Source organism: Centruroides sculpturatus, unplaced genomic scaffold, assembly GCF_000671375.1.
Source record: "Centruroides sculpturatus isolate CEXI.00-Female unplaced genomic scaffold, Cexi_2.0 scaffold71, whole genome shotgun sequence".
NCBI lineage: Eukaryota > Metazoa > Arthropoda > Arachnida > Scorpiones > Buthidae > Centruroides > Centruroides sculpturatus.
The window spans coordinates 299,377-323,118 of NW_019384332.1; the positions used below are offsets into that span (position 1 = coordinate 299,377).

Sequence of the window (23,742 nt, forward strand, 5' to 3'; positions counted from 1 at the left end):
CCGTTTGCCGTTCGTGTGTACCCCTACTTACCCACTGCTCATAACACATCCTAACAGTTCTATCAGAACGATTAAGATGGCGGCCAATCCGGCGGTATGACCATCCTCCTTCTCTCAATCCAACAATGCGACCTCTCTCAAACTCACTTAACTGAGTGTAAGGTTGTCGATTGCGTCGTAGAGGCATGTCTGTCACTCAATGAAGTCAAAATCACAAATAAAAGCGCAGAACATATGTACAAGTCGTCACAGCATGCACCTTTATACCAGATAGCGGAAGCATTTTTTTTCCCTCTGGTGGCGATGTAACACAACAACCTGCTCTCAAAAGCTAATCATTTACATATCTAGCTAAGATGATGCAACATACCAATTTTTATTCAAATCCAACAAGTCCTTCATGGTGCGTTATTTTTTTTGTCGTCCAGTGTATTTTTAATTTGCTATTTTATAAACCTGTTAGTATTTTTTTCAACTTAAACAATTTAGCGACATATGCAGGCCACGCCATCTCACTTCCCACCACTAGAGTTTGCTCGAGTTATATCTTTGCGCAGTAAAGCACAGGCTACCTGCTCAGTCCGTGCCATGCCGTCAAGATACAAATATTATTAAAGTATTATTAGACTCTAATAATACAAGAAAATTATCATATGAATTACAAAATAACAAGAAATTATCATTTACTTATATTTTCTGTGAGGCGATTTTTTTTTCCTCAACTGTATATTACTTATATTACTATTATTACCGTTATGTATTACTAGGTATTACATTGATAAATTGAATAAATGATGTTTAAATTAAATTTTTAGTTATTGTTTTCTTTTCAAAATTATCATGGGAGGCTATAATATGAAAGATGCTAAAAAGAGGCGATTTCGTTTTTTTTTTGCTCTTCGCCATGGGGTAATATCAACTTACACAAAAATATTTTGGGGTAATGATTAAAAAACTTCCCCGACCGCTGGTTTAGGTAATCTACCTTATGAAAGAGTGAACCAAAATTATGTTTTTAATTGTACAGGAATAGACTTTTATGGACATTTTCTCATAAAATATAAGAATCAAAGAATAAATACATATAATAAAATTTATGTGTGTATATTCATTTGCTTTGTGACTCGAGCCATACACCTGGAAACAGTATCTGATCTCACATCTGATTCATTTATTGCTACATTAAAGAGATTTTTCTCGAGACATGGTAAAAGTGCCAAATTATTTACAGACAATGCAAAAACATTTATTGGAGCCCAGGCAGAATTGAAACAATTGTACAATATGGTAAATAAGCCAAATGAAAAATTGGCTAATTATTTGTCATCAGAAAACATTCAGTGGAACTTCAACCCCCCTAGAGCCCCAAACTTCAGTGGATTGTGGGAGGCAGGAGTTAAATCATTCAAGTATCACTTAAAAAGAGTTGTAGGTGGTACAATCTTGACATTAGAAGAGTTTCTCACCATCACCAATCAAATCAAGGAAATTTTAAACAGTTGCCCCATTTCCCCGTTATCAGTGGAGCCAGATGATCTTGAGGTATTAACACCTGCTCATTTCCTTATAGGTAGACCAATTGACACACTACCAGAGATTGATCTCAAATCTCTATCAGACAATAGACTTTCACATTGGCAACGTGTAACAAAAATGACGCAAATCATTTGGAAGCAATGGACTAATACATATTTAAATAATTTACAACAACGGAATAAGTGGATGATGGAAAGAGATAATATTAAAATAGGGACATTAGTCATTATCAAGGAAGATAATATACCTATCTTTAAGTGGTTAGTGGGAAGAATTACAGAAGTTTTCCCAGGGTCTGACGGTAAAGTAAGAGTTGTAAGTGTAAAAACAAAAAATAGTGTATTTAAACGCAGTGTATCAAAAATTTGTGTTCTATCTATGGAGAACTGAAGTTGTGTTTTGTAAAAAAAATTGTTGTTTTGTATGTATATAACTTGTTGAACCTTGGAAGGTTCAAGGCGGGAGGATGTTAAGTTCAGTGTAACATGTGTGAGACGTGTCAGGTGTGTGGATGTCAGCAAGTGGTGATGGACAGTCCACAGCTTGGTCACACATGTCAGGTGGGTGAGGTAACAGTATCCCCAAGAATGTGGGGGAGATTGTCCCGCCTAGAGAGGGAAAATTTGTGCCCTGCCCTTGGTGTGTGTAGAGTCAGAGTGTGTGTGGAGGCAGTACTGAGAGGAGTGCTGACCGCAGTACTGACCGGGGAGCTAACCAGAGTGGGTAGCTGTGTGGCTGGTCAAGAACCAGTATTGTAATTACCAATAATTGTCGGGTGCCTGAGTGTTGCTCGATTGTGGAGTGCCAGAGAGTCACTCACTTATTAGAGACATTAAAGTGTAATTGTGTTGTTATTGTTAGACAGGAAGCGTACTGTGTTTTTTCTTTTACCGTGTAAACGGGAACATTTCATACCACCACCATCACAACATCAATTTTGAATACAACATTTTCTGGTCCGTCGATATACAACAGCATTATTAGAAAAGCTTCATGATGATCTTAATAAGATAAATATATTTCATTAGATAAATTACAATTAAAAATTCATATGATTTAATTGACCTCGAACGCCGCAGCAAATCTCATCCTGTCAACATCACCCAAGGACTTAGACTCACACACCCTGGGGCCTCTACAGACGAAAGACCGAGGGAGTAGATCTATAAACCTGATGTAAGCTATGAATGTTTCCAAAATAAACGGTTTTAAATTGTAAAACACTTGACTTCATTTGCCTCCTTCGCCACAGCCCTCATACGTGAGAGATTGAACCCCTTCCTGTTTGTTGGCAATCTTGTCGGCAAACAACACTTGCTGGTGGAATTTTGAGTACTAATTCTCCACCAGGTCAGATATCATACATGAGTAAAATACTTTAAAGTAAAGGTTCCTCGCTATATTTTTATTATTTTAAAACCGATTAAAACTAAATAATTTCTTGTAATAAAAAATAATTAAAACTTTTTCCAAAAATACTGTCAGTAAGCATATGTCAGTGTTTGTTGGTTATGAACAAGAAGATTCGCATGAATTTCTTATCGCATTATTAGAAAAGCTTCATGATGATCTTAATAAGGTAAATATATTTCATTAGATAAATTACAATTAAAAATTCATATGATTTAATTTTTACATTTTATTGCAGAATGTTTCTCCAAACCAAATATTGAATTTAGATCATTTACGTGAATTTGAAGCGCAGGAAAGGTTTTGGGCAAGCCATATCAACATGTACAAATCAATTGTTTCAAATTTATTTGACGGATTACTTCAATCACAATTGATCTGTTTAAATTGTAGTAAAACATCAAATAGCTATGAAGTGTTTTCATTGCTTTCTTTACCAATTCCTTCAACCACACAATGTTGCTTAAAAGTAAGTTTGATAAATTCTTAAAAATTCATTTTTACATTTAATCTCAGTGAACATTCAATTAACTTCATGCTTTATTATTTAGAATTTCCTTGTCTGATGTAGTCTTTAACACTATTTAATTTAGTTTGCTATGTTTTAGTCTATCTTAAAAATTAAAAAAAAAAATAAATCTAAGTTTCAGTAAAGTTAAGTGAATTTTTTTATAAGAATTAGAACAAAATGATTCGAATATTAACAGTTATCACAACTTAAAGAAGTCACCTCACCAGTGTGCGCTACAGTATTAGATTTCAGATCATCATATCCTTCTATCGAACTACCTCCATGTTTCTGCGCAATCAGGGACTTCCTCTTTTCTAAAGTTAATGATACAACAATGCACCGAGAAATTCTGGAGCTTTCCCACTTAATATGTTACAACTCAGTATTCCAATTCAATGGGGTTGCGTACAAATAACATAAAGGTGTTCCAATGGGAAGTCCAGTTTCTGGAGATCTGTGCGAGATGGTAGTCAGGCAATTAAAAAACAACATTCTTCCTCGCTTCATACCCAATATGCTACTCTATAAATGTCACATAGATGACATCATCATCCTGTGGAAGTCAGAACCGAATCTGAAACAGTTTGTGGATACGGTGAACAACAATCAGTACAGTCTGGTGATTGAAATAGAGCAGCATAGCTACACAAATGTCCACTTTTTGGATATCGACATCTCCTTTGAAGGTCAGAAAATACACACGGCGGTATACAGAAAAACCAGTAACACCTCAACGTATATTCCGATGGGATCATGTAATCTTTTTCAGTACAAGTTAGCAGCCTTTAGGGCTTTAATCAAGAGGGCTTTTACACACTCCTCCTCTCCCCAAGCGCTATCTCAAGAAATGAGGCACATACAGGAGATAGCTGTGGCCCATGGCTACACCAACATCGTACAGGGATTGTATAAACGGTATAGAAGTAGCCAGGAGGCAGACAACCGGACACAAAGACAAATACAAATTGAAGAAGAAAATATAGAAAGGATCCCCATCACATTCAATCCACAGTTAAAATCGATGTATAACGAGATAGCAAGGAAACATCAGGTCTATATAACATACAGGAGATGCCAAACCATTTTCCAATTACTACGTAACGGAAAAGACCCACCGAACCTGGTCAAATTACCTGGAATTTACACCATACCGCTAACAGACCACAGGTTCGACAGAGAAGTGATTAACATTAGCTCAACCAGACAATCATTAGGGATTAGAATTAAAGAACATAAGGCTGACGTACAACACAACAGAACGACTACAGCTCTCTCAACATATGCAACAGATACAAACATCACATTGGACTTTGAAGCAGCGCACATTATCATCACTACCACCCACCCCGAACATCTTAAGTAATACTCATGACCTTTCCTCAAAGAAGATGACACCTTCAGACTTTTTGTTTTCTTTGTCAGTCATGATAGTGACTGTCATGGCTGGTTTTATTCAAATTTCTGAATTTGTTTATTAGAAGACTTTTTCTTGGCAACTTCAGCTTTTATTGTCTTCAGTTTCTTAGATAATATTGAATGTTTTTAACAATTACATTTTAATATTAATTTATAATATGGTATTGAATATAGATGAATTCCTAATTTAATTTTATGTGAATTAAGATTTTAAAAGGGAAATGATGCGTTTACATATACTAAACTTGCATTCTTGCAGAATTATGCTACATCAGAATCAAAATTAAGAAGAATATTCGAAACTTTTGGACCCATAAAAAAAGTAAGTGTTTTTAGAATTTTATTGGCGTTGAGAGACTTATAATATGGTATTGAATATAGATGAATTCCTAATTTAATTTTATGTGAATTAAGATTTTAAAAGGGAAATGATGCGTTTACATATACTAAACTTGCATTCTTGCAGAATTATGCTACATCAGAATCAAAATTAAGAAGAATATTCGAAACTTTTGGACNTGGACTATTGCTTTAGTTAAAGGATCTTTTGCTTTAGTTGTTCAGGTACGATATTTCTAGTTTATTAAAAATGGATCTAAAAACATTGTTGATAAAAAAGAGAGTTGTCAAGAGTAATCTTACTAGACTAAGAGAAAAAATTCTGACTCAGATAGTGTGCAACTTGATCTTTACCATTCGAAATTGGGTGCAATTGCTAATGAATTAAAGGAAGTCTTTGATAGATTGTTTGATATTTGTAAGGAAGACAAAATAGAACAATATATTGACGAAAGTCAAATAGCACAAGATTCGATTCATGAGTTCATTTTAGTGATAGATAGAACAAATCTAAAATTGGAAAATAGTAATAGTATATCCAACGTTGATAAAGCTAGTGGAATGTCAGATTTAAAATTACCTAAATTGACATTGCCCTCATTTAGTGGTAGTTTTGAGGAATGGCTGCCATTTAGTGACCTGTTCCAAGCAGCTATTACAAACAATGGAAAATTGTCAGGTGCTCAAAAACTACAGTATTTAAAGTGTTCATTAAAAGGAGAAGCTTTAAAAATCATACAATCCCTATCCATTTGTGATCAAAATTTTGAAATTGCTTGGGAACTACCTTCCCAACAATATTCTCAGAAAAGAGAATAGGTAGCTTCGTTAATTAAGAAGATATTGAGTTTGCCAACATTAAATTATGAAAATGTGGCACAGATTTTAAATATTGTTGACTCAACGACAGAGTGTATTCGATCCTTAGAAGCTCTAAAGTTTAATACAGTCAACCCCCCTATAATGTGCGTTCCTATAACGACAATTCCTATAACGTAGCGAAAAAATTGTAGCAACATATGTTAAAGGAGCTCCTAAAACGTCGTCGCCGACTCGTTTCGCGACAAGATTGATAGAATCTGGACCAATAGTGGATGAGCAGCCGAACTACTTTCCTCCGACATTGCAGAAATTGCTTTTAGCCCTTAGTATAATTAAATTAATTAAAATATCTATAACCATAAGGTAGATAATAGGAAGGGCTTATCACATCAATGACAAAGGGCACAAACGCTCAAAAATCAAAGTAAAAAAATTTAATAAAACAGATAGGGTTGTACAATAAGATAATTACAAAGTATAAAAACCGTAAAAATCCAAAATGCATTTCGAACTATTTTCCAATGGAAAATAGTCCCTCATCAGTTGGTAATAGCGACAGGTCTAAGTATACTTAAAATTATACAAGGTGAAAAAAATATGAAATTTAAAATTAAACTAAAAAAATATGCCTAAAGCTATACAATATAAAGATGAAACCGTCGACACGACTGTACAAAGCAGTAAGCATATCAATGTGGACAAGAGTAATGTTTCTTCCTAACGTTGCATGGTAACATGATGAACAGGGTGCTGATACAAAAATAGTTATAAGTTAGCCGAAATATTGGTTAACAGTTATGAACTAATATTATACAGTCAGTTTAAATTAAGTACATACCAAAAACAGTAGAACAACAGAGTTGCAGGTTCAGACATTTTTACAAGATGCAGGGAGCGGTTACAAAGGAGGTGTGTTACCTTACACATCTGGAGCACAAGTGGTGACAACATATGATGCAGCCAGATGTCACTGTTAATTTTATCTATTTTAACTTTTAATAGATGAAGGCCCATGCTCAANTCATTTATATTATAACTGATTTAACTTTAACGAATGAGAGCTTTTTTCAGAACATGTAGTCTGGATTTTCCCGCGAAGAATCAATCCACGTGATTAAAGTTATTATGTAAACAAACGTTAAAAAATAGCTATATTCATTATTTTAAAGCGTAATTTTTCTAGTTTTCATGTTATTTGACTCTATTTAGACAAGAAGATATTTTATCAAAATCTTCCAGCTGAAAAATTTTCCGGGAAACTCATTACTTCCGGATATTGCGTAATCGCAGGAAAAAATTAACTAATCATTTATTATAGGTTATTATTATATAAAACGTTGAAAAAATATGTAAAAAGTGTCAAATATTCACTCTTATAAAAGTATGTTGATAATCTTTGACCTACAAATACCCGAGCCACTCCCCACTCCCCTCTCCCCGCAGGGTAATTAGAGACGTAGTGTAAATAATGGCAATAACTTCTCCCCCGCTTTAGCTAGAGAGCTGCGGTTTGTTTTGTTTAAAAGAAGACAGATGTGTCTAACGAACAGATGTACAAAGTTCAGCGAATCTCTGTAAATTAATTTTTTTTTCTATTGTTCGTGAACGTCGAAATTTTAATATTATTTTAAATTTGTATTAAACTAAAAATTAAACAATCGTAAACTGCAATATGTTTTTAATCAAACACAAAAAACAGATTAAATATAGCGCGATTTTGAAGCGAAATATCTCGATTTAAAAAATTATCCAAAAATTCAAAAAATGCGTCGCATGGACAAGGTTAAGGAACCAGGATGGTTTCGCATCCACGATGCGCAAGCAGCACTAAAATTCAGTTTTAGTGATTTGAAAAATAACCTATCTAGTCTATTCTTTGATGTGTATTCAATCCTTGTAAATGTCATCTAAATGTTGGTTTCGGTTATATGCACGACAAACTTCGTTAAATTGTAAAGTCCCGTCATTATATTTTTTAATCACTTCTTTCACATTTTCATTAATCCAAGAATTATATTTTCTTTTTTGACATATTGTTCTAAAATTAAAGACAATTAAGTTTTAATTTGTTTTGAACTTTTGCGGTTATTTTTCAAAACAGAAACTTAGTAAAAAAAAAAAATAAGTTTACGAATCAGTAATAGCTTATTGTGACATTCATCTAAAATGGTTTTCCTGAATCATACCAGTACATTTTAAGAACTTGCCTCGAATACAAAATAGGCGCAAGAGTAGAACAGACTTTACATTTGCCGATAAAAAATTTGGCAACAAATACGCATATATCATCACATCAGATGAAATCATAAAAATACGCATTAATACATCACAGATAGTTAAAATACTTATACACGATCCAATTTGAAGAAAGTTCTTACGAAATGTGCAAAAATATTACAGAAAAAGCTGAAAAAACTTACCTTTTCAATATTTTTGCCGGGAGCAGTGTAACAGTGTGTTGTCTGTCAGATGGTAATATAAAAGATTGTTATTTACTTTTTTTGCCACTAAAGACACTAATAGCTATTACATGAGTCGAGATATAAGTAAAGTATGAATTAGGCAAGTTTACCCGACTGTACATCACCTCAGTGCAGGGTATTTACATTTATTCAAGTGTTGTGCAAATCATGGCTTCTAAAAAAACAGAAAGGTGATTTCAATTGAAAGAGAGCAAGAAATCATTAGAAGGAGTGAAAGTTGACAAAAACTTCCTTGTCAAATGGGGAGAGGTTCGAGAATTTACCAACACTCATTATCCAAACACAGCTGAGGCCAGCAGGATCAATTATCTCTAACAACGATACTTTTGCCCATCATTTCCTACAGATGTTCAAGAAGAGAGAGAAACAGACCACCTTGGCCATGTTTTTCAAGAAGCCAGCTGCCAAAAAACAAGGGATGTAACAAGAGGAGTTGACCCTGCATGCCCTGGATCTGACTCCGATTAAAAATCAATAAAAAGAGACCTACTGCAATGTGTAAAAAGTTTGTATCTGTATGAATGTGTGAAGAAAGTGTTCCTCCACCTCCACCTCACAACATCTGACTATCCAGTATAATTGGTGACTGCTCCATTTTCATGTTTTTTTTTTATGGTACAGTACGATTATTTTATGCTGCGGAACGAATTATATGTTTTAACATGGGAAAATGCATTTCGTATAACAAACTTTTCACTTAACTGACATGCACCTGGAACGGATTAAGTACATTATACGGGGCACCACTGTATATGTGTTTCTGAAGGGGAGAGGGCGTGCCAATAAAGTGTCGTGCCCCAAACGCCAATTACATTCGCTACACCACTGCGTAGGGCAGTAATTTTCAGGTCGCAAAGCCTTACACGGGGGTCGCAGGTAAAAGAAAAAGACAAGTGTTTGTAGGTCCTACACTACATTAAAAAAACTACAATTTCAGTGAAAAGGCTGTACCTGTTTATTTTACAGTATAATTGGATTTTTGATCAATACTTAGGTCTCAACCATGGGTGCAGCCAGGGAAAATGATAGCCGAAAAAGTGTTGAGCTAATTTTGAAAAAGAAATAAAAAGTAGAAGCTGAAAATGTTGATCCTAAAAAAAAAAAAGATCAACGGCTACCTGTGCCCAATGTTATGATTAAAGGAAGTTTCATACTTTACCTGTATTAAGTTATTGTCGATTCTTATAAAATTTTCATTTTAATCAACAATAATCTGTCTCAACAGAAAGAAAATTAAATACATAGTTTTTAAAATCACTGATATAGTTTTAATATGGCCATGGGGGTCGCCAAAATTTTTTAACTTGTAAAGGGGTCGCGTATTCAAGAAGATTGAAAAACATTGGTGTAGGGCAGTGGTTCTCAAAGTGGGTTCCATGAAGCAAGGTCAGGGGTTCCGTAAAGCTACATTGAAAAGCAACATTTAATCATAACATAAGAAATTGGTACATATCATATCTTATAACGTCAATGAATTCACACTGACAGCAATTGACAGACTAGATTATTCAGAGTTGGCAACACTAGTAATCGTTGGCTTTGTCGGTTAGCTACACACGTGTAGGAAGGTTGTACTGCTCTACCATAAGCATTTCTTCTACTCAACGAATTATTTTTACTATTTTTAAAGCCCTACAATGGATCAAAAGTTCAAAAGGATTAGTAAAGCAACAATATTCAAAGAAGATACAGAAAAAGGTAAACTTGCAAAGGAACGATCTGCAACTACTAGTTCAAAAACACTGAATATGTTCCCTCTTGTTCTGAACGGCAGCCAGGCAAAAAGAAACGCAAGTATGATCCTCAGTATTTGTCATATGGCTTTATTAGTACTGGTGATGAAGAAACCCCAGATGCCATTTGTATCATTTGTCACAGAAGATTAGCTAACAGTTCGTTGGCACCAGCAAAATTGTAAAGACACATGGAGACCAGGCATAGTGTCTATAAAAATAAGGATAAATCTTTTTATGAAAGGAAACTTGAAAGTTACAATAAAACTACAAATTTTAAGAAATGCAGAACAGACAATGAAAATGCAACTGAAGCATCATATAAAGCATCTTACCATATTTCTCTTCATGGCGAAGCACACACTATTGGTGAATTATTGATAAAACCTTTATTGAAAGATGTAGTTTCATGTGTATTTGATGAAAAGTCTGCTCAAAAGGTTGAATCTATAGCTCTATCTAATGATAGGGTGTCAAGGCGTATTGCTGATATTTTTGATGACATTGAAACTGAATTTATTTCACGATTGCATGCGTGTGATGCTTAAGCCCTGGTCACACTATGCGATTTCCAGCCGTGCAGGTGACTGCAACCGCGACGGCTGTTCCCGCTAACTGGTAATCCCCCCTCGAAAACCGGCGCGACTGCAATCGCAACTAGAAACAAAAAGTTTGTTCTACTCGCGACGATTGCAAACGCGCATCCAATCAACAAACGCCTTTATGCCACGTCATACAGTGACAACATTGAAAATAGTTCATCATCATGGCGGATAGACAGAGGATTAATACTTTTACAGAATCGAGATTGATCGAACTTATTCAGGCTCACCAATACCTGTGGGATTTTAATTCTTCGTTTTATCGATGATTTTATCTTTTCATGTATTTTCGCCAGCTCTATTATAATAATCGCCTTTTTTCTTTTATTCATTCCAGAAAAGGAACTGCTTGCTATTTTAATAAGAAAAGTGGCTAAAATTCCGTAAATACTCTGAAGTAGAACGTAAAATATCAGCAAACTCACGAAAGTAGTCAAAAACAAGCTACTGTAATTTTATTGGTTTATTATAGGGCCACGTGTTTCCGAGTTGCAACGTCAACGAACAATGTGTGACCACAAGAAGACGCGCGCGACTCGCGCTTGTTGCAGTTGCAGTCGCCTGCGCGGCTAGAAATCGCATAGTGCGACCAGGGCTTTACGCGTTGCAAATGGATGAGTCTACAGATGTGGCTGGATTGGCAATTCTACTTGTGTTTGTTAGATATGACTTCAATAAAACAATTGAGGACAATTTGCCTTTCTGTAAAAGTTTAGAGCTTCATACCACAGGAAAAAATATATTTGATTGTGTTAATAATTATATAATAAATCATGGTATTGGTTGGGATAAATGCATTTCAGTGTGCACTGATGGAGCGAAGGCTATGAATGAAAAATTATCTGGTGCTGTAACTAGAATAAAAAATGTTGCAAAAAACTGCATCAGTAATCACTTCATTCTTCATTTTTGTCATTAGTGACAAAAAGAATTTCTGCTTCATTAAAGGTAGTTTTGGACGAAGCCGTGCAAATTATCAATTTTATTAAGACTCGGCCATTACAATCAAAGCTCTTTTAAAGCTTTATGCGAAGATATGGATAGCATCAAACGACTCTTCTTTTACATACAGAAATAAGGTGGCTTTCAAGAGGAAATGTGCTAGTGAGAATAGTTGATTGATAAAAGAATTGCAGTTTTACTTTCTTAAACATAAATTTAATTTGTCTGACAGACTAAGAAATAATGTATAGCGTGCAAAACTTACATATTTAGCAGATGTTTTTCAAAGTTGAATGAAACATGCCTATCTCTACAAGAAAAGGAAACAAACATTTTTAGAACTCGAGATAATTTGATATCCTTATATCGTAAATTACAGTACTGGATTTCAGAAGTAGAGCATGATAATTTTGACTGTTTTCCACTTCTTACTAAATTTCTACAAGAGTCTGAAATGGAATTGGATGTAGAGACACTTGATGAAATTAAAGATTATCTCAGCAGTTTATCCGCATCTCTTACCGAGTATTTTCCTAACTTGGAGTACAAATAATATTATTGGGTACAAAATCCATTCACAGCAACAAAAAAAACCAACAGGATTTCTGTCAGTGGATTATGAGAAATTAATAGAAATTACATCCGATACTCAGTTAAAGGCTAAATTTGAAGAAGTGCCGTAGATGTATTCTGGTGAAATCTACTTGAAGAATACCCTGAAATATCCAAACAGGCCATAAAAATAGTTTTGCCCTTTACGACAACATATTGGTGTGAATCAGGATTTTCAAGATATGCTAGTACGAAAACTAAGTATCGAAGCAGACTGGATGCCGCCACAGATATGAGAATCCAGTTATCAAGTATAAAACCAAATTTCCAGAGGATACTTATGTTAAAAATACAGATGCATTCATCTCACTAAAATTTGATGGCACTTGTACAGATTAACGGGTACGGCTATTTGAGAGGTTTACTTCCATAAAATTAACTAAATCTAGACTAATTTCACTCGAATATTTCCAAAACACGTATAATTTGTTGAAATGATCGATATAAAATATGCTATGAACAAAAAATTGTCGGAATACTTATCGAGTGTACCCGTTGGAAGACGCCATTGCTTAAGCTTGTTTTCGTCGCGGAACGGCACATCCTTCGTACGCGTCCGCTTCCAATGTGTCGGTGCTATTCGGTCACGTGACTACTCATCTCTGACGTGTTCCTGATAACTTATTCTTTTTGCGAAGAATTCACTGAACTTTAGAGACATCANTTTTTTTTTTTTTTTTTTTTTTTTTTTTTTTTTTTTTTTTTTTTTTTTTTTTTTTTTTTTTTTTTTTTTTTTTTTTTTTTTTTTTTTTTTTTTTTTTTTTTTTTTTTTTTTTTTTTTTTTTTTTTTTTTTTTTTTTTTTTTTTTTTTTTTTTTTTTTTTTTTTTTTTTTTTTTTTTTTTTTTTTTTTTTTTTTTTTTTTTTTTTTTTTTTTTTTTTTTTTTTTTTTTTTTTTTTTTTTTTTTTTTTTTTTTTTTTTTTTTTTTTTTTTTTTTTTTTTTTTTTTTTTTTTTTTTTTTTTTTTTTTTTTTTTTTTTTTTTTTTTTTTTTTTTTTTTTTTTTTTTTTTTTTTTTTTTTTTTTTTTTTTTTTTTTTTTTTTTTTTTTTTTTTTTTTTTTTTTTTTTTTTTTTTTTTTTTTTTTTTTTTTTTTTTTTTTTTTTTTTTTTTTTTTTTTTTTTTTTTTTTTTTTTTTTTTTTTTTTTTTTTTTTTTTTTTTTTTTTTTTTTTTTTTTTTTTTTTTTTTTTTTTTTTTTTTTTTTTTTTTTTTTTTTTTTTTTTTTTTTTTTTTTTTTTTTTTTTTTTTTTTTTTTTTTTTTTTTTTTTTTTTTTTTTTTTTTTTTTTTTTTTTTTTTTTTTTTTTTTTTTTTTTTTTTTTTTTTTTTTTTTTTTTTTTTTTTTTTTTTTTTTTTTTTTTTTTTTTTTTTTTTTTTTTTTTTTTTTTTTTTTTTTTTTTTTTTTTTTTTTTTTTTTTTTTTTTTTTTTTTTTTTTTTTTTTTTTTTTTTTTTTTTTTTTTTTTTTTTTTTTTTTTTTTTTTTTTTTTTTTTTTTTTTTTTTTTTTTTTTTTTTTTTTTTTTTTTTTTTTTTTTTTTTTTTTTTTTTTTTTTTTTTTTTTTTTTTTTTTTTTTTTTTTTTTTTTTTTTTTTTTTTTTTTTTTTTTTTTTTTTTTTTTTTTTTTTTTTTTGAGATCGTCACAATTGTAGAGTAGTTTTAACCCTCTATCGCGTTAGGCCCATCCTAGTCTCGTGTAATGATTAATTTAACTTTCGTAATTCTCACCTGACCCGTCTTGTTCGTACGCCAGATTCCTGGTCGTATCTCCAACCAAGGAAAGTCCACTAAATCTGTCTTTCGATTTTATTCACACAAAACAAAAATCAACTAATTCGGTTAGAAGAGCATTCCGTTATTTCCCGCTCTTTTTGAACTTAAGAACTCCTTTTCTGAGTGTTGCCAACTCTCTACAGTAATAATAAGAAACCAAAAAAAAAAAAAAACGCCCGCCATCTAGCGGTATGAACGGGTCATCCTTACACCTTTGATTTTGTCAGTCAAAATCAAATTAAACTTAAATTTAAATTTAAACCTGACAAAACACATATAGTATAAATTGAATGAGTTCGAAACAGTTTATAAATCTAGCCGATTGGGAGTCTTTAGGGGTCTGTCCCTTTTTGAGATTCGATAATTCTCAGATGAGTTTGTCACAACATCACTCTCTGTAACGGCAGAGGTCATTCGGGACTCGTCACAGGACCCCTCGCAATCATTTTCAATAGAGTCTGTAGTCTTGCCACGAAATTCGTTTCGCATAGCATGCTTTTCATCCTCCGAAAAGATCTCCAAGGGGTACAATCTCCTAACAGGACGGATGAGAAATCCAACATATGTTTTTATTTTGGCTACCTCTTACCAATCCATCTTTACCTGGATAGATCTCGATAACTTTCGCCAGAGGCAAATGAAGTCGTTTTTGGTTGTCATGGCCAATCAAGACGATATCTCCCACGGCAATCATTTTAGTGCCCTTGGCTACCCCTCTCAGGTTTTGCAATTGCGCCAGGTACTCAATTCGAAATCTATTTCGTAAATCTTTTCTCAACTTGCATAAATAACGGAATCTCTTCCCAAGATTTACCTTTTCCATGTGGTCTAAATTGGGAAGTCCAGTTTCCTTTACTCCTTGCAGAAACATATTACGAGTCAACGGAATTAAATCTTCAATATCTTCCGAGAGAGTAGTAAGTGGTCGAGAGTTCATCAAACCCTTTACCTCACAGATAATTGTGTAGAGTTCTTCGTAGGTTAACGAAGCTCGACATATTTCACAATATTCTCCTCATAATCTCTTCATAAAATTCATAAGTCAAATTCTCCTCATAATCTGCTTTACACATCCTACCAACATTTCCCACCAGCCACCCCCTATGGCGAAGCTGGAGGAATGAACTTCCAGGTAATGTCCTGAACAAGAATTTCGTCTTCGATCTCTTTAAGTTCCGCCTCAGAGAAAATTTTGGCGGCACCGACAAAATTTGTGCCGTTATCACTATAAATAACAGAAGGGCGTCCTCTTCTTGCCACAAATATTCTAAATGTCTGCAGGAACGCCTTTGTTGACAGGGACGTCAACAATTCAAGATGTACTGCCCTGTATACTGCACAAGTATACAGGCCAATCCAACACTTCTGTGTATCCCTCAGGTACGGTGGACCAGCTACATCAACGCCAATAAACTTTAATGGCGCAGCATCTCTTATGAATGAAAATTTAGAAGTTGTGAAAGCGCAAGTTAGTGCACGCGGTGATATAAGTGTCTTTTCGATTTTTTTTCGGATAGTAGCCGGCATTATAATTTTTTTCGTGGCTATTTTGAATGCTCTTTCAACAAATAATTCATTTTATGGTTAAATTTTACAATTAGGACTCTTCTTTTGCTTAAATTTTACAATGGGACTTTAAAAGCTCATATTTTAGAATTATAGATTCCTGAATCACGATACTATCGATAGTGCGGGAGCCGCCATCTTTCTTTCTTTTACCGTCGTTCCTAAATGCCTACAAACATCAGCTCACTCCAGTAGTAGCGGAGACACAGAGCGACCGCTATTAACGAATGCACCCCTTCCATCAGAAAAATAAATCGAGGGGAAACGTCATCGGTTACGTGATCCGATGACGCCGAGTGAGGTCACGTGACACGATCTGTAAGCGTAAGTCTCCAATGTGCTACTCCGCAATGTAAACAAGGTTATGCAATGGCGGCATCCACCGTGCGTAGTCGGTAAGTAATTTCATGACTTTTCGTTTATAGCTATTATTATTAAAAATTTCTATCTGTTTAGAACACGTCTACTAGTGAGGTCTCTTAAGAAAGCAAAATTAGGAAAAAACGCGCCATGTATTAAAAGTAAACTTTTACCCACAACTTGTAATTTTTCATTCATAAAAAAAAAATATTGGACACTAAAACGAAACTGTCTGAGCCCACGTTGTCTCCTGCCGTAAACTACTATTACAAATACCCGTTGTTGCGCCGACAGCGCGCTTCCCGCCAGAATGAAGAAACGAGTTTAGAATTAGTGTTACCACCCGTCCGATTTTCGCCCGGACAGTCCGGGAATCGACCCGCTGATTTTGTCCGGGACAGGGCCGGATTATCGCATAGACAAATGAGACAAGTGTCTAGGGCCCTGTTAAAAAACGGGTCCAACTGTCTATTTTGAAAAAACTTGTAAATAAGAGTTTACTTTTCTGTTGGACAACGGTATATAATAAACAAAAGTGCATTGCTTTTTATATGGCTATTGTGAATTCTAAAATCTAAAGAAAATGTACTGTACATCGGTTGTTCAAAAACTTTCCGAGCTTTTTGAATAGCGCGCCTCCAGTTGGTAATCTTTTAATTCGCTTGGAGGCGTTGTATCCGCGGAAATCTCCCGAGTAACTAACTTCCTTCAACCCGTTTTCGATATCTTGTTTTGGTGATTAGTTACGGCCATTTATGTGAAGAGGTGTTTGTGGGCTTTGGCGAAAAATTGGATCCGTGGAAATGAGCTCTTTGAAGGAGAAGCGTTGTTTAATAAAATTCTGTGAGAAAGTTGGGAAATCCTTCACGGAAACTTCCCACGAGTGGATGAAACATTCCCCCGCTTCAAAAAAGCTCGACATGTTCGCTCAAATGTTATGATGATGTTGACTGTTTTTTTCGATGAAAGGGGATTGTGCATCACGAATACCTACCTACAGGCCAGACAGTCAACGCGGAGTACTACCTGGTGATATGAAACGCCTAAGAGACAGAATCAGGCGAAAACAGACTGAACTTTGGAGGAGCGGCGAGTGGTTTTTTTTTTTCACTACGACAACGCGCCGGCTCATTTGTCCCTCAGAACTCGTGAGATTTTGGCAAAAAATAATACCACTGTGCTTCCCCACCCACCCTACTCACCTGACCTGGCCCCATGCGACTTTTTCCTGTTCTCCAACAAACTAGAAAACCCGCTCAAAGGAAAAAGATTTGCCATCATTTTAGAGATAGAAATAAAAAACGACGGAGGAGATTATGAGCATTCCGGTGAAAGCGTTCCAGGACTGTTTTAAAAAGTGAAAAAGTGGAAACACCGTTGAAATAAGTGTATTCGTTGCGGAGGAGACTACTTTGAAAGGGTCCTTATAAATAAATTGTATATGAAGTACCTGTTTTTTTGTAAAAAATAAAGTTCGGGAACTTTTTGAACAACCCTCGTATTCTTATGTTTCTTCTCATTGAAAGTAAAACTCCTAATAATTTAACATTTTTTTTATAGCGATAAGAATAATATTAACTATATGTATTCTTAAATCCTATGAAATATTGTTAAATAATTTTGCCTTTATTTTTTATTAAGCAGCTGCAGTGTCCGTATGCAATATAATAGAAATAATAATAACAAGATTTATTAATTGATAGAATCGGGAGGAGACCCGGAAAAAGAAAATGTCTAGAGCCCCAAAGTGGGTTAATCCGCCCCTGGTCCGGGAATATCGTGCGTAACCTGTTGACCAATTTTTGTTTTTTTTTTTTGCTTGTACGATTCGTATTTGTACACGTCTCCAATATCCGATAGAGCTAAGTCATGCTTTTTCTTAATCTAGTTACTTTCGTCACTCCTACCCAAGTCTCCCTAGTCCGTGACTATAGACCGAATGGCCGAGCGGTCAAGGTGGCAGCCTACCGCTCTGGGGGACCCGGGTTCGAATCCGAACGGGTCGAAAAATCCCCAGGAATTTTTCGCGGGGTGGTACGTTCGGGTATGTCGGGCCCCGTTCCTCACCACCCGGCAGCTCCACTGTGGGCCTGGCCGAATCCATAATGGATTTGCAAAAAGAGGCCCTCTTAGTGCCCACAGGGCGGAAAGAGTTAAAAAAAAAGTCTCTGACAGTAACTGATTTAGTACCGGCATGCACTGCACGTTATTCTTCGCATTGCAAAGTAACATTGCGCATGTGTCGGAACTTCTGTTCGAACAAACTCACCTGCCGTCCGGGTCAGCGACTTTCAAAAGGTGGCAACACTATTCAGAATACGTGCGACTAAATATCCAGATGGCACAACGCGCTGATTGGTCGGCTGAATGACGTCAACCTACTGGAAATGTTGATCAATTAGCCTAAACTTTGTAAGAGTTTTGAGAGCGGGCAGACGTTTTAATTATAGACATTTCATCTAAAACTCGATAAAAGGCAATTATTTATAATTTCACTAGATCTTGTGTGTATTGACATTAATGTTAAATCAAAAAAACACAACACCTTAATTTGCCGAGAAATTTAATGAAAAAGCAAACGTTTTCAGCCAAATCCGTTGGCCATCAAGCTAAAAATATTCGAATATAAATAAAATAGAACAAAAATTTAAATACAAATAAAAATAACGAATGACATATATATATATACATGTATAAATTAAATGTATAAATAACATGTATAAATAGCATATTAATGTTAAAATTATTAAAAAATGTTCAATTAAACTAAATTACGTGACATCAAAGATTTTAATGTTGAGAGAGTTTTAAACATCAAGAAGTATCTTTTATCTGTTTTCCATTTCAATAAAGCATTTTTATACATTTACTATAATAATAAAATAATCAAAAACAACAAATGTAAATTGCAATTTTTTTTTACATTCTTTATTAGACAATACAGTATTTTTAAAGTTACAAAAACGTATTTAATGTTTTATATATATTATAACAGAATATGCTAAGTGGAAATGCAGATTAGTTGGCAATTTAATATAATTTTCACCTAAACATAATTCATAGTTTTTAATACATAATTGTTAAAACATTTTAAATAATAAGTTATTTTTTCTACAAATTCTCTAATCCATTGGTTTGCTTTTCAAATCAAATCCTGTGAAAACTTAAATATAGACATTGCATATATATTTTTCTATGCAACCAGGTATACAGCACATACAAGGCATCTAGAAATAGTTATTTATTAGTATGGTGATATTATTTTAACAAAAAATAAAAAGGATTAAAAAAAATAATTTACTATGAAAACATTACAGTACAAATGCAACATTACTTTTTCCAGGCACTTATATTGATAAACAATTTCCATGATGAAATGTGTGGAAATTTTTATTTAAAACACATTCAAAGGAATTTAAATACTTACAGTATTATTGATTGTTAAGTAATTTATACAAGAATTCTATACTTTTAATTTGAAAAATGGTCATACAAATTTGATTAAACATATTTACAGATATATCTATTATGGAACTGGATACATGAAATTTCTTTTTTATATTAAACTAGCAGACCCCGCCACGCATTGTTGTGGCTCAAAATGTATCTATTATAAATTTATAACACTTCCCCCGTGGGTGGGGGAAGTTTTTCGAAAAATTTCTTAGTGTACATTCTGTTGACGTACTCTATTAAAACGCAATCAAAACGCAAAAACTCGCATCTAAAATAGTATAAATAAAAGCAGAGTTCTTTACCGTAAGCCTTAATCCTAACCATCTCCCTTCAGTGGGGTTGAATTTCGACAGATTATATAAAAACACGTGCGTATTCGAATGCAGCGTTGAGTCAAAATTTCAAAGGAATCGGTAGGAACAAACAAATATTACATTTTTACTTGTATAAATAGATAGAAGATGATCTGCTTTAGTTCATTTTCACAGAAAAGCATAATGCCTCACAGAAAAGCAAACTTAGGGCGTCGTACTCGTAGTGCCATCTGTTGGACATAAAAGCCTTAACCTAGATAATATATTTTAATTTATATGAATGTTTAACGGAATAATATACACCCTGAAGTTCCATTCTAAATATTGGTGAAAGAATTTTTGAAATCGGATGAGTAGTTTCGGAGATTACCTGCTGCATACAAACTTACTTACTTACATACTTACAAACATTACCTCTTTATAATATTAGTATAGATTTGAAAAGTGTTGTTTCTTAACACACAGATTTTGAACTGACATTCAAAAGCACAAAATATCTACTGATAGAAAGAACTGTCAATCCTAACTAAAGCATTAAAAAAATTTTTCTGATGACAGTAATCTATGGAGAATAGGCCTATTCTTTATTCAAAATTGTTCAATAACTTTTACATTTAAACTTTCTAATTTGTTAAGCAAGATTTGTGAAAATTTCTTTTTCAGAGGTATACGAAACATAGCTAATTTTATTGTTTCATCTAACTATATTAAATACATGTGACAAATTCAAAAGATAATCTGACTCGTCTTAACTATAAGTTTAATCTTTCTCAAACTTTTTATAAATAATATTTGTGTGAGATCCGAATAGCTCCTGGGTCTAAGTAACAATTTAAAAATAACATTAAAATTATTGTAGAAAAATATTCTTTCATTTTGGTGGGAAATTAACAGTTTTCTAACGTGGGAAAACTGATAAAAGAGCCACTTCCTTTAACGGAAACTGAAGCATCCTTTGTTTTCCACTTATCTGTTACAAATCTCACCACACTGGGAATTGTCAACCCCTCAATAATTCCCCTTTTCATCCGTTCACGTGGGTGAAGACAAATAAGCTGATTGGCCATAAATCATAGGATATAGGCAAAGATCTGCTTGATTCGGGGGAGTACGAGAGATCTCACAGGGAAAGGAGGTATCCCATATTGTCTCCCTAAGGCCAATGCCCTTAGTTAGGAGTACGCCAGAAGATCCCACAAAGGGAAGACGTAGTCCATTCAAACTCCTAAGGCCAACGCTCTTAGTCAGGAGTAGTATCGTATGCTAAAGCCAACGTCCATAGACATGAAATTTTCCATGTTAAGATAAGTTTAGTTAGAAACACGGAAGAAATATTTTATTTTGTGCCTATCAAGACCTCTCCCTGAACAGAACTCAGAGAACTGGAGAAATTAAGTAAAAGCGACCAATTAAGAAGAAGATAACGTCAACTAAGAGGTTGTATGTTTATCATAAATATGTGAGCTCTCTCTCTCGGCGCGTATATTTTGATTTATTCGTTGTCTCAACCGATTGTCTTTGAGCATTTAACTACTTCCATTTTGGTATGATTTGTTTATTTTAGTTTATTAAATTTTTCTTTATTAGTTTTAAAGAAATGTCTCTTAATAAATCTCTGAATCAAATCCATATCATATCCAAACGCGTGCTAATCCGCGAATATAAATACGATTAACTGGTGTCAGGTCCCTGACGAGGAAGAAGGTGAATTTGTCATCACCAAATTCCACTCTAAATTTATTTTAACTGTAAGTCCCTCCGCACTCGATTTCCTAGGAGTAGGAAAAGCCGTTCTTTTTGACAACTGAGAACTATTCTCACGGAATAGTTTGCCTATTAAGTGATACAGGAGTAATAAACTACTCTGTACCCCAGGCTAGATCTCACGTTTGTAACAAATTATAAATTTTCTGTTATTCATTATCTATGCACGTATATTTAAATTTAAAACACTAATCGCACTATTAAAATTATCTATCGTGTATGATTTGATTCAGAGGTACATAAAGATCAAGTATGAAGTTAAAATTCGTTCAAAAAAATAAATAATCTTAGTAATTTATTAAGTAAAAGTAAACCATTTTAAAATTATTCCTATAAATTTAAGAAAACATGCGAGCTAAACTTTATACTGTATTTTCACTTCATACTCACTCAATATTACAACTAAAAAAATAATCTATTTCTGTGTGACTTCGTTCTGACGACCACAAAATATAATCGACCAGCATTTCCTATTTCGGTGGGTTGAAGTCATTCAGCCGACTAATCAGCGCGTTGTGCCATCTGAATATTTAGTCGCACGTTTCAGAATTATCCTTTATTGCTAACACGTGACTACTTCTTGAGGGGCAACTTGAACTTTGCTCGAGTTACGCTTTCGTAACACCGTAACATTCTATAACGAAATTCATGAGTTAAGATTTGACAACGACGATTTATTTTTCGAGATTAACTTGTTAAAAAGAGAACAGAATCAAATTACTTTAAAATTCAGATTAAATGTTTATAAATTTATTATCTAAATTTATAAACATATATGTTTTATATAGCCTAACTAATCCTTTCAGTTTAAAAATGTAAAGTTATGTAACAATAATTTATATGTAAGATGTGGAATCGATTGGCTTCTACATAAAGACTTTAAAACAATAGACGAGTTAGAGCAGTGTTCGTTCACCCAGTTTTTTATTTTCATTTAATTTCATATAGATAAGTCGGATCATCTCTGGTCCGCGGACCACAGTTTGAGTAGCAGCGTGTCACGAAGTTCGATCGGTCTCAGGCAAAGGGCGTTATTAGTAATAGTAATAACGATAGTAATATTTACCTTCGAAGATTAAGTGTCTATAAATTCTCAACAAAGTAACAAAAATAGTGAAATTCCAAAATTTTCTTCCCTCGCTAACTGTTGGGAAGCGGTCGCTCGACCAGGCTCGACTACGGATAAAGTATATACGGTATCTGGCTGAAAGTGGCTAAACTGGCTGTATGAGGTAACCTTATATTCTAGGACCTTGAATGCGAACGGGATATAAGGCATCAGTCGGCTGCTGGTCTAGACCAGTGTTGCGCAACCTGTGTGCCGCGGCACACTAGTGTACCGTCACATGGTGAAAGGTGTGACGTGAACTTTTACATATTCTGTTAATTTCAAGTTTTATTTATATGTTTTTATCACAGTTGTTGTTTCTTGTGCTTGTATTTCATTTTCTGCCGCAGCACTGATGAAATAAGATGATGTTTGTTTATTCTTTATTACATGCCACGCATTTTTATGTACAGTAGAACCCCTCTAATCCGTCACCTTTGGGACTGGGGTATGGTCGGAACGCAAAAAAGAACGGATTATCAGAAAAAAGTAAAATAAACAATCTTTCAACCAGGGCTGTGGAGTCGGAGTCAGAGTCGTGCAGTTTTGGTGTTTTAGCCGGAGCCGGAGTCGTCAAAAAATCCGCCGACTCCGACTCCTTTTTACTTCCCAACTTGTTATGTATATAAAACGGAAAAGTATTGGAATCGTGTCAAATTTGACCCTCCAGGTTTTTTTTTCTTTTTTTTTTCTTTTGCAAATCTACACGTTTGGAGACCTCCCGAATCCCTCAAAAAAGTCAATAAAAGAAAAAAAATTCTCGTGCGTGTGTGTGTTGACGTCTAATTTGTTTAATTTCTTTATTTTCTGTTCTGAGATATTAAACAATATCTCAGAACGGGTAAAGTTTAAGAAACGAAATGTGGCACTGTGGCTTGCATATAAAGGGGTATTAGTACTATTAAATTTTGGTTCTTAATTAAAGATCGACAGGGTGAAGACATAAAAGTGGTCATGTGTCATATCTCTTAATGAATATTTTACTCGTTATTAGCGTTCAAAAT

The 23,742-nt window shown here is 33.8% G+C and overlaps 2 protein-coding genes and 1 pseudogene across 2 annotated transcripts in view; all 3 read left to right on the forward strand.

Moving 5' to 3' along the window:
* The window catches only part of LOC111630550, an 18,046-nt gene extending 16,012 nt beyond the window's left edge, over nucleotides 1–2,034 (forward strand). Inside the window, exon 5 of the mRNA XM_023374665.1 lies at nucleotides 973–2,034. Coding sequence (XP_023230433.1) covers nucleotides 973–1,926 — 954 coding nt within the window. The 3' untranslated portion in view covers nucleotides 1,927–2,034. The remainder of the gene's footprint in view (nucleotides 1–972) is intronic.
* A 1,853-nt stretch (nucleotides 2,035–3,887) lies between these two features.
* Nucleotides 3,888–4,820, forward strand: LOC111630558. The gene has a single exon (XM_023374677.1). The coding sequence runs from the start codon at nucleotides 3,888–3,890 to the stop codon at nucleotides 4,818–4,820; it is 933 nt and encodes a 310-aa protein (XP_023230445.1).
* Nucleotides 4,821–4,881: 61 nt separating this feature from the next.
* On the forward strand, nucleotides 4,882–6,278 carry LOC111630569 (annotated as a pseudogene).
* Nucleotides 6,279–23,742: the final 17,464 nt, after the last annotated feature.

What these genes read in the sequence shown, in the direction of transcription:
- LOC111630558 (XM_023374677.1), top strand. Translation starts at nt 3,888, where the DNA reads ATGGGAAGTCCAGTTTCTGGAGATCTGTGCGAGATGGTAGTCAGGCAA.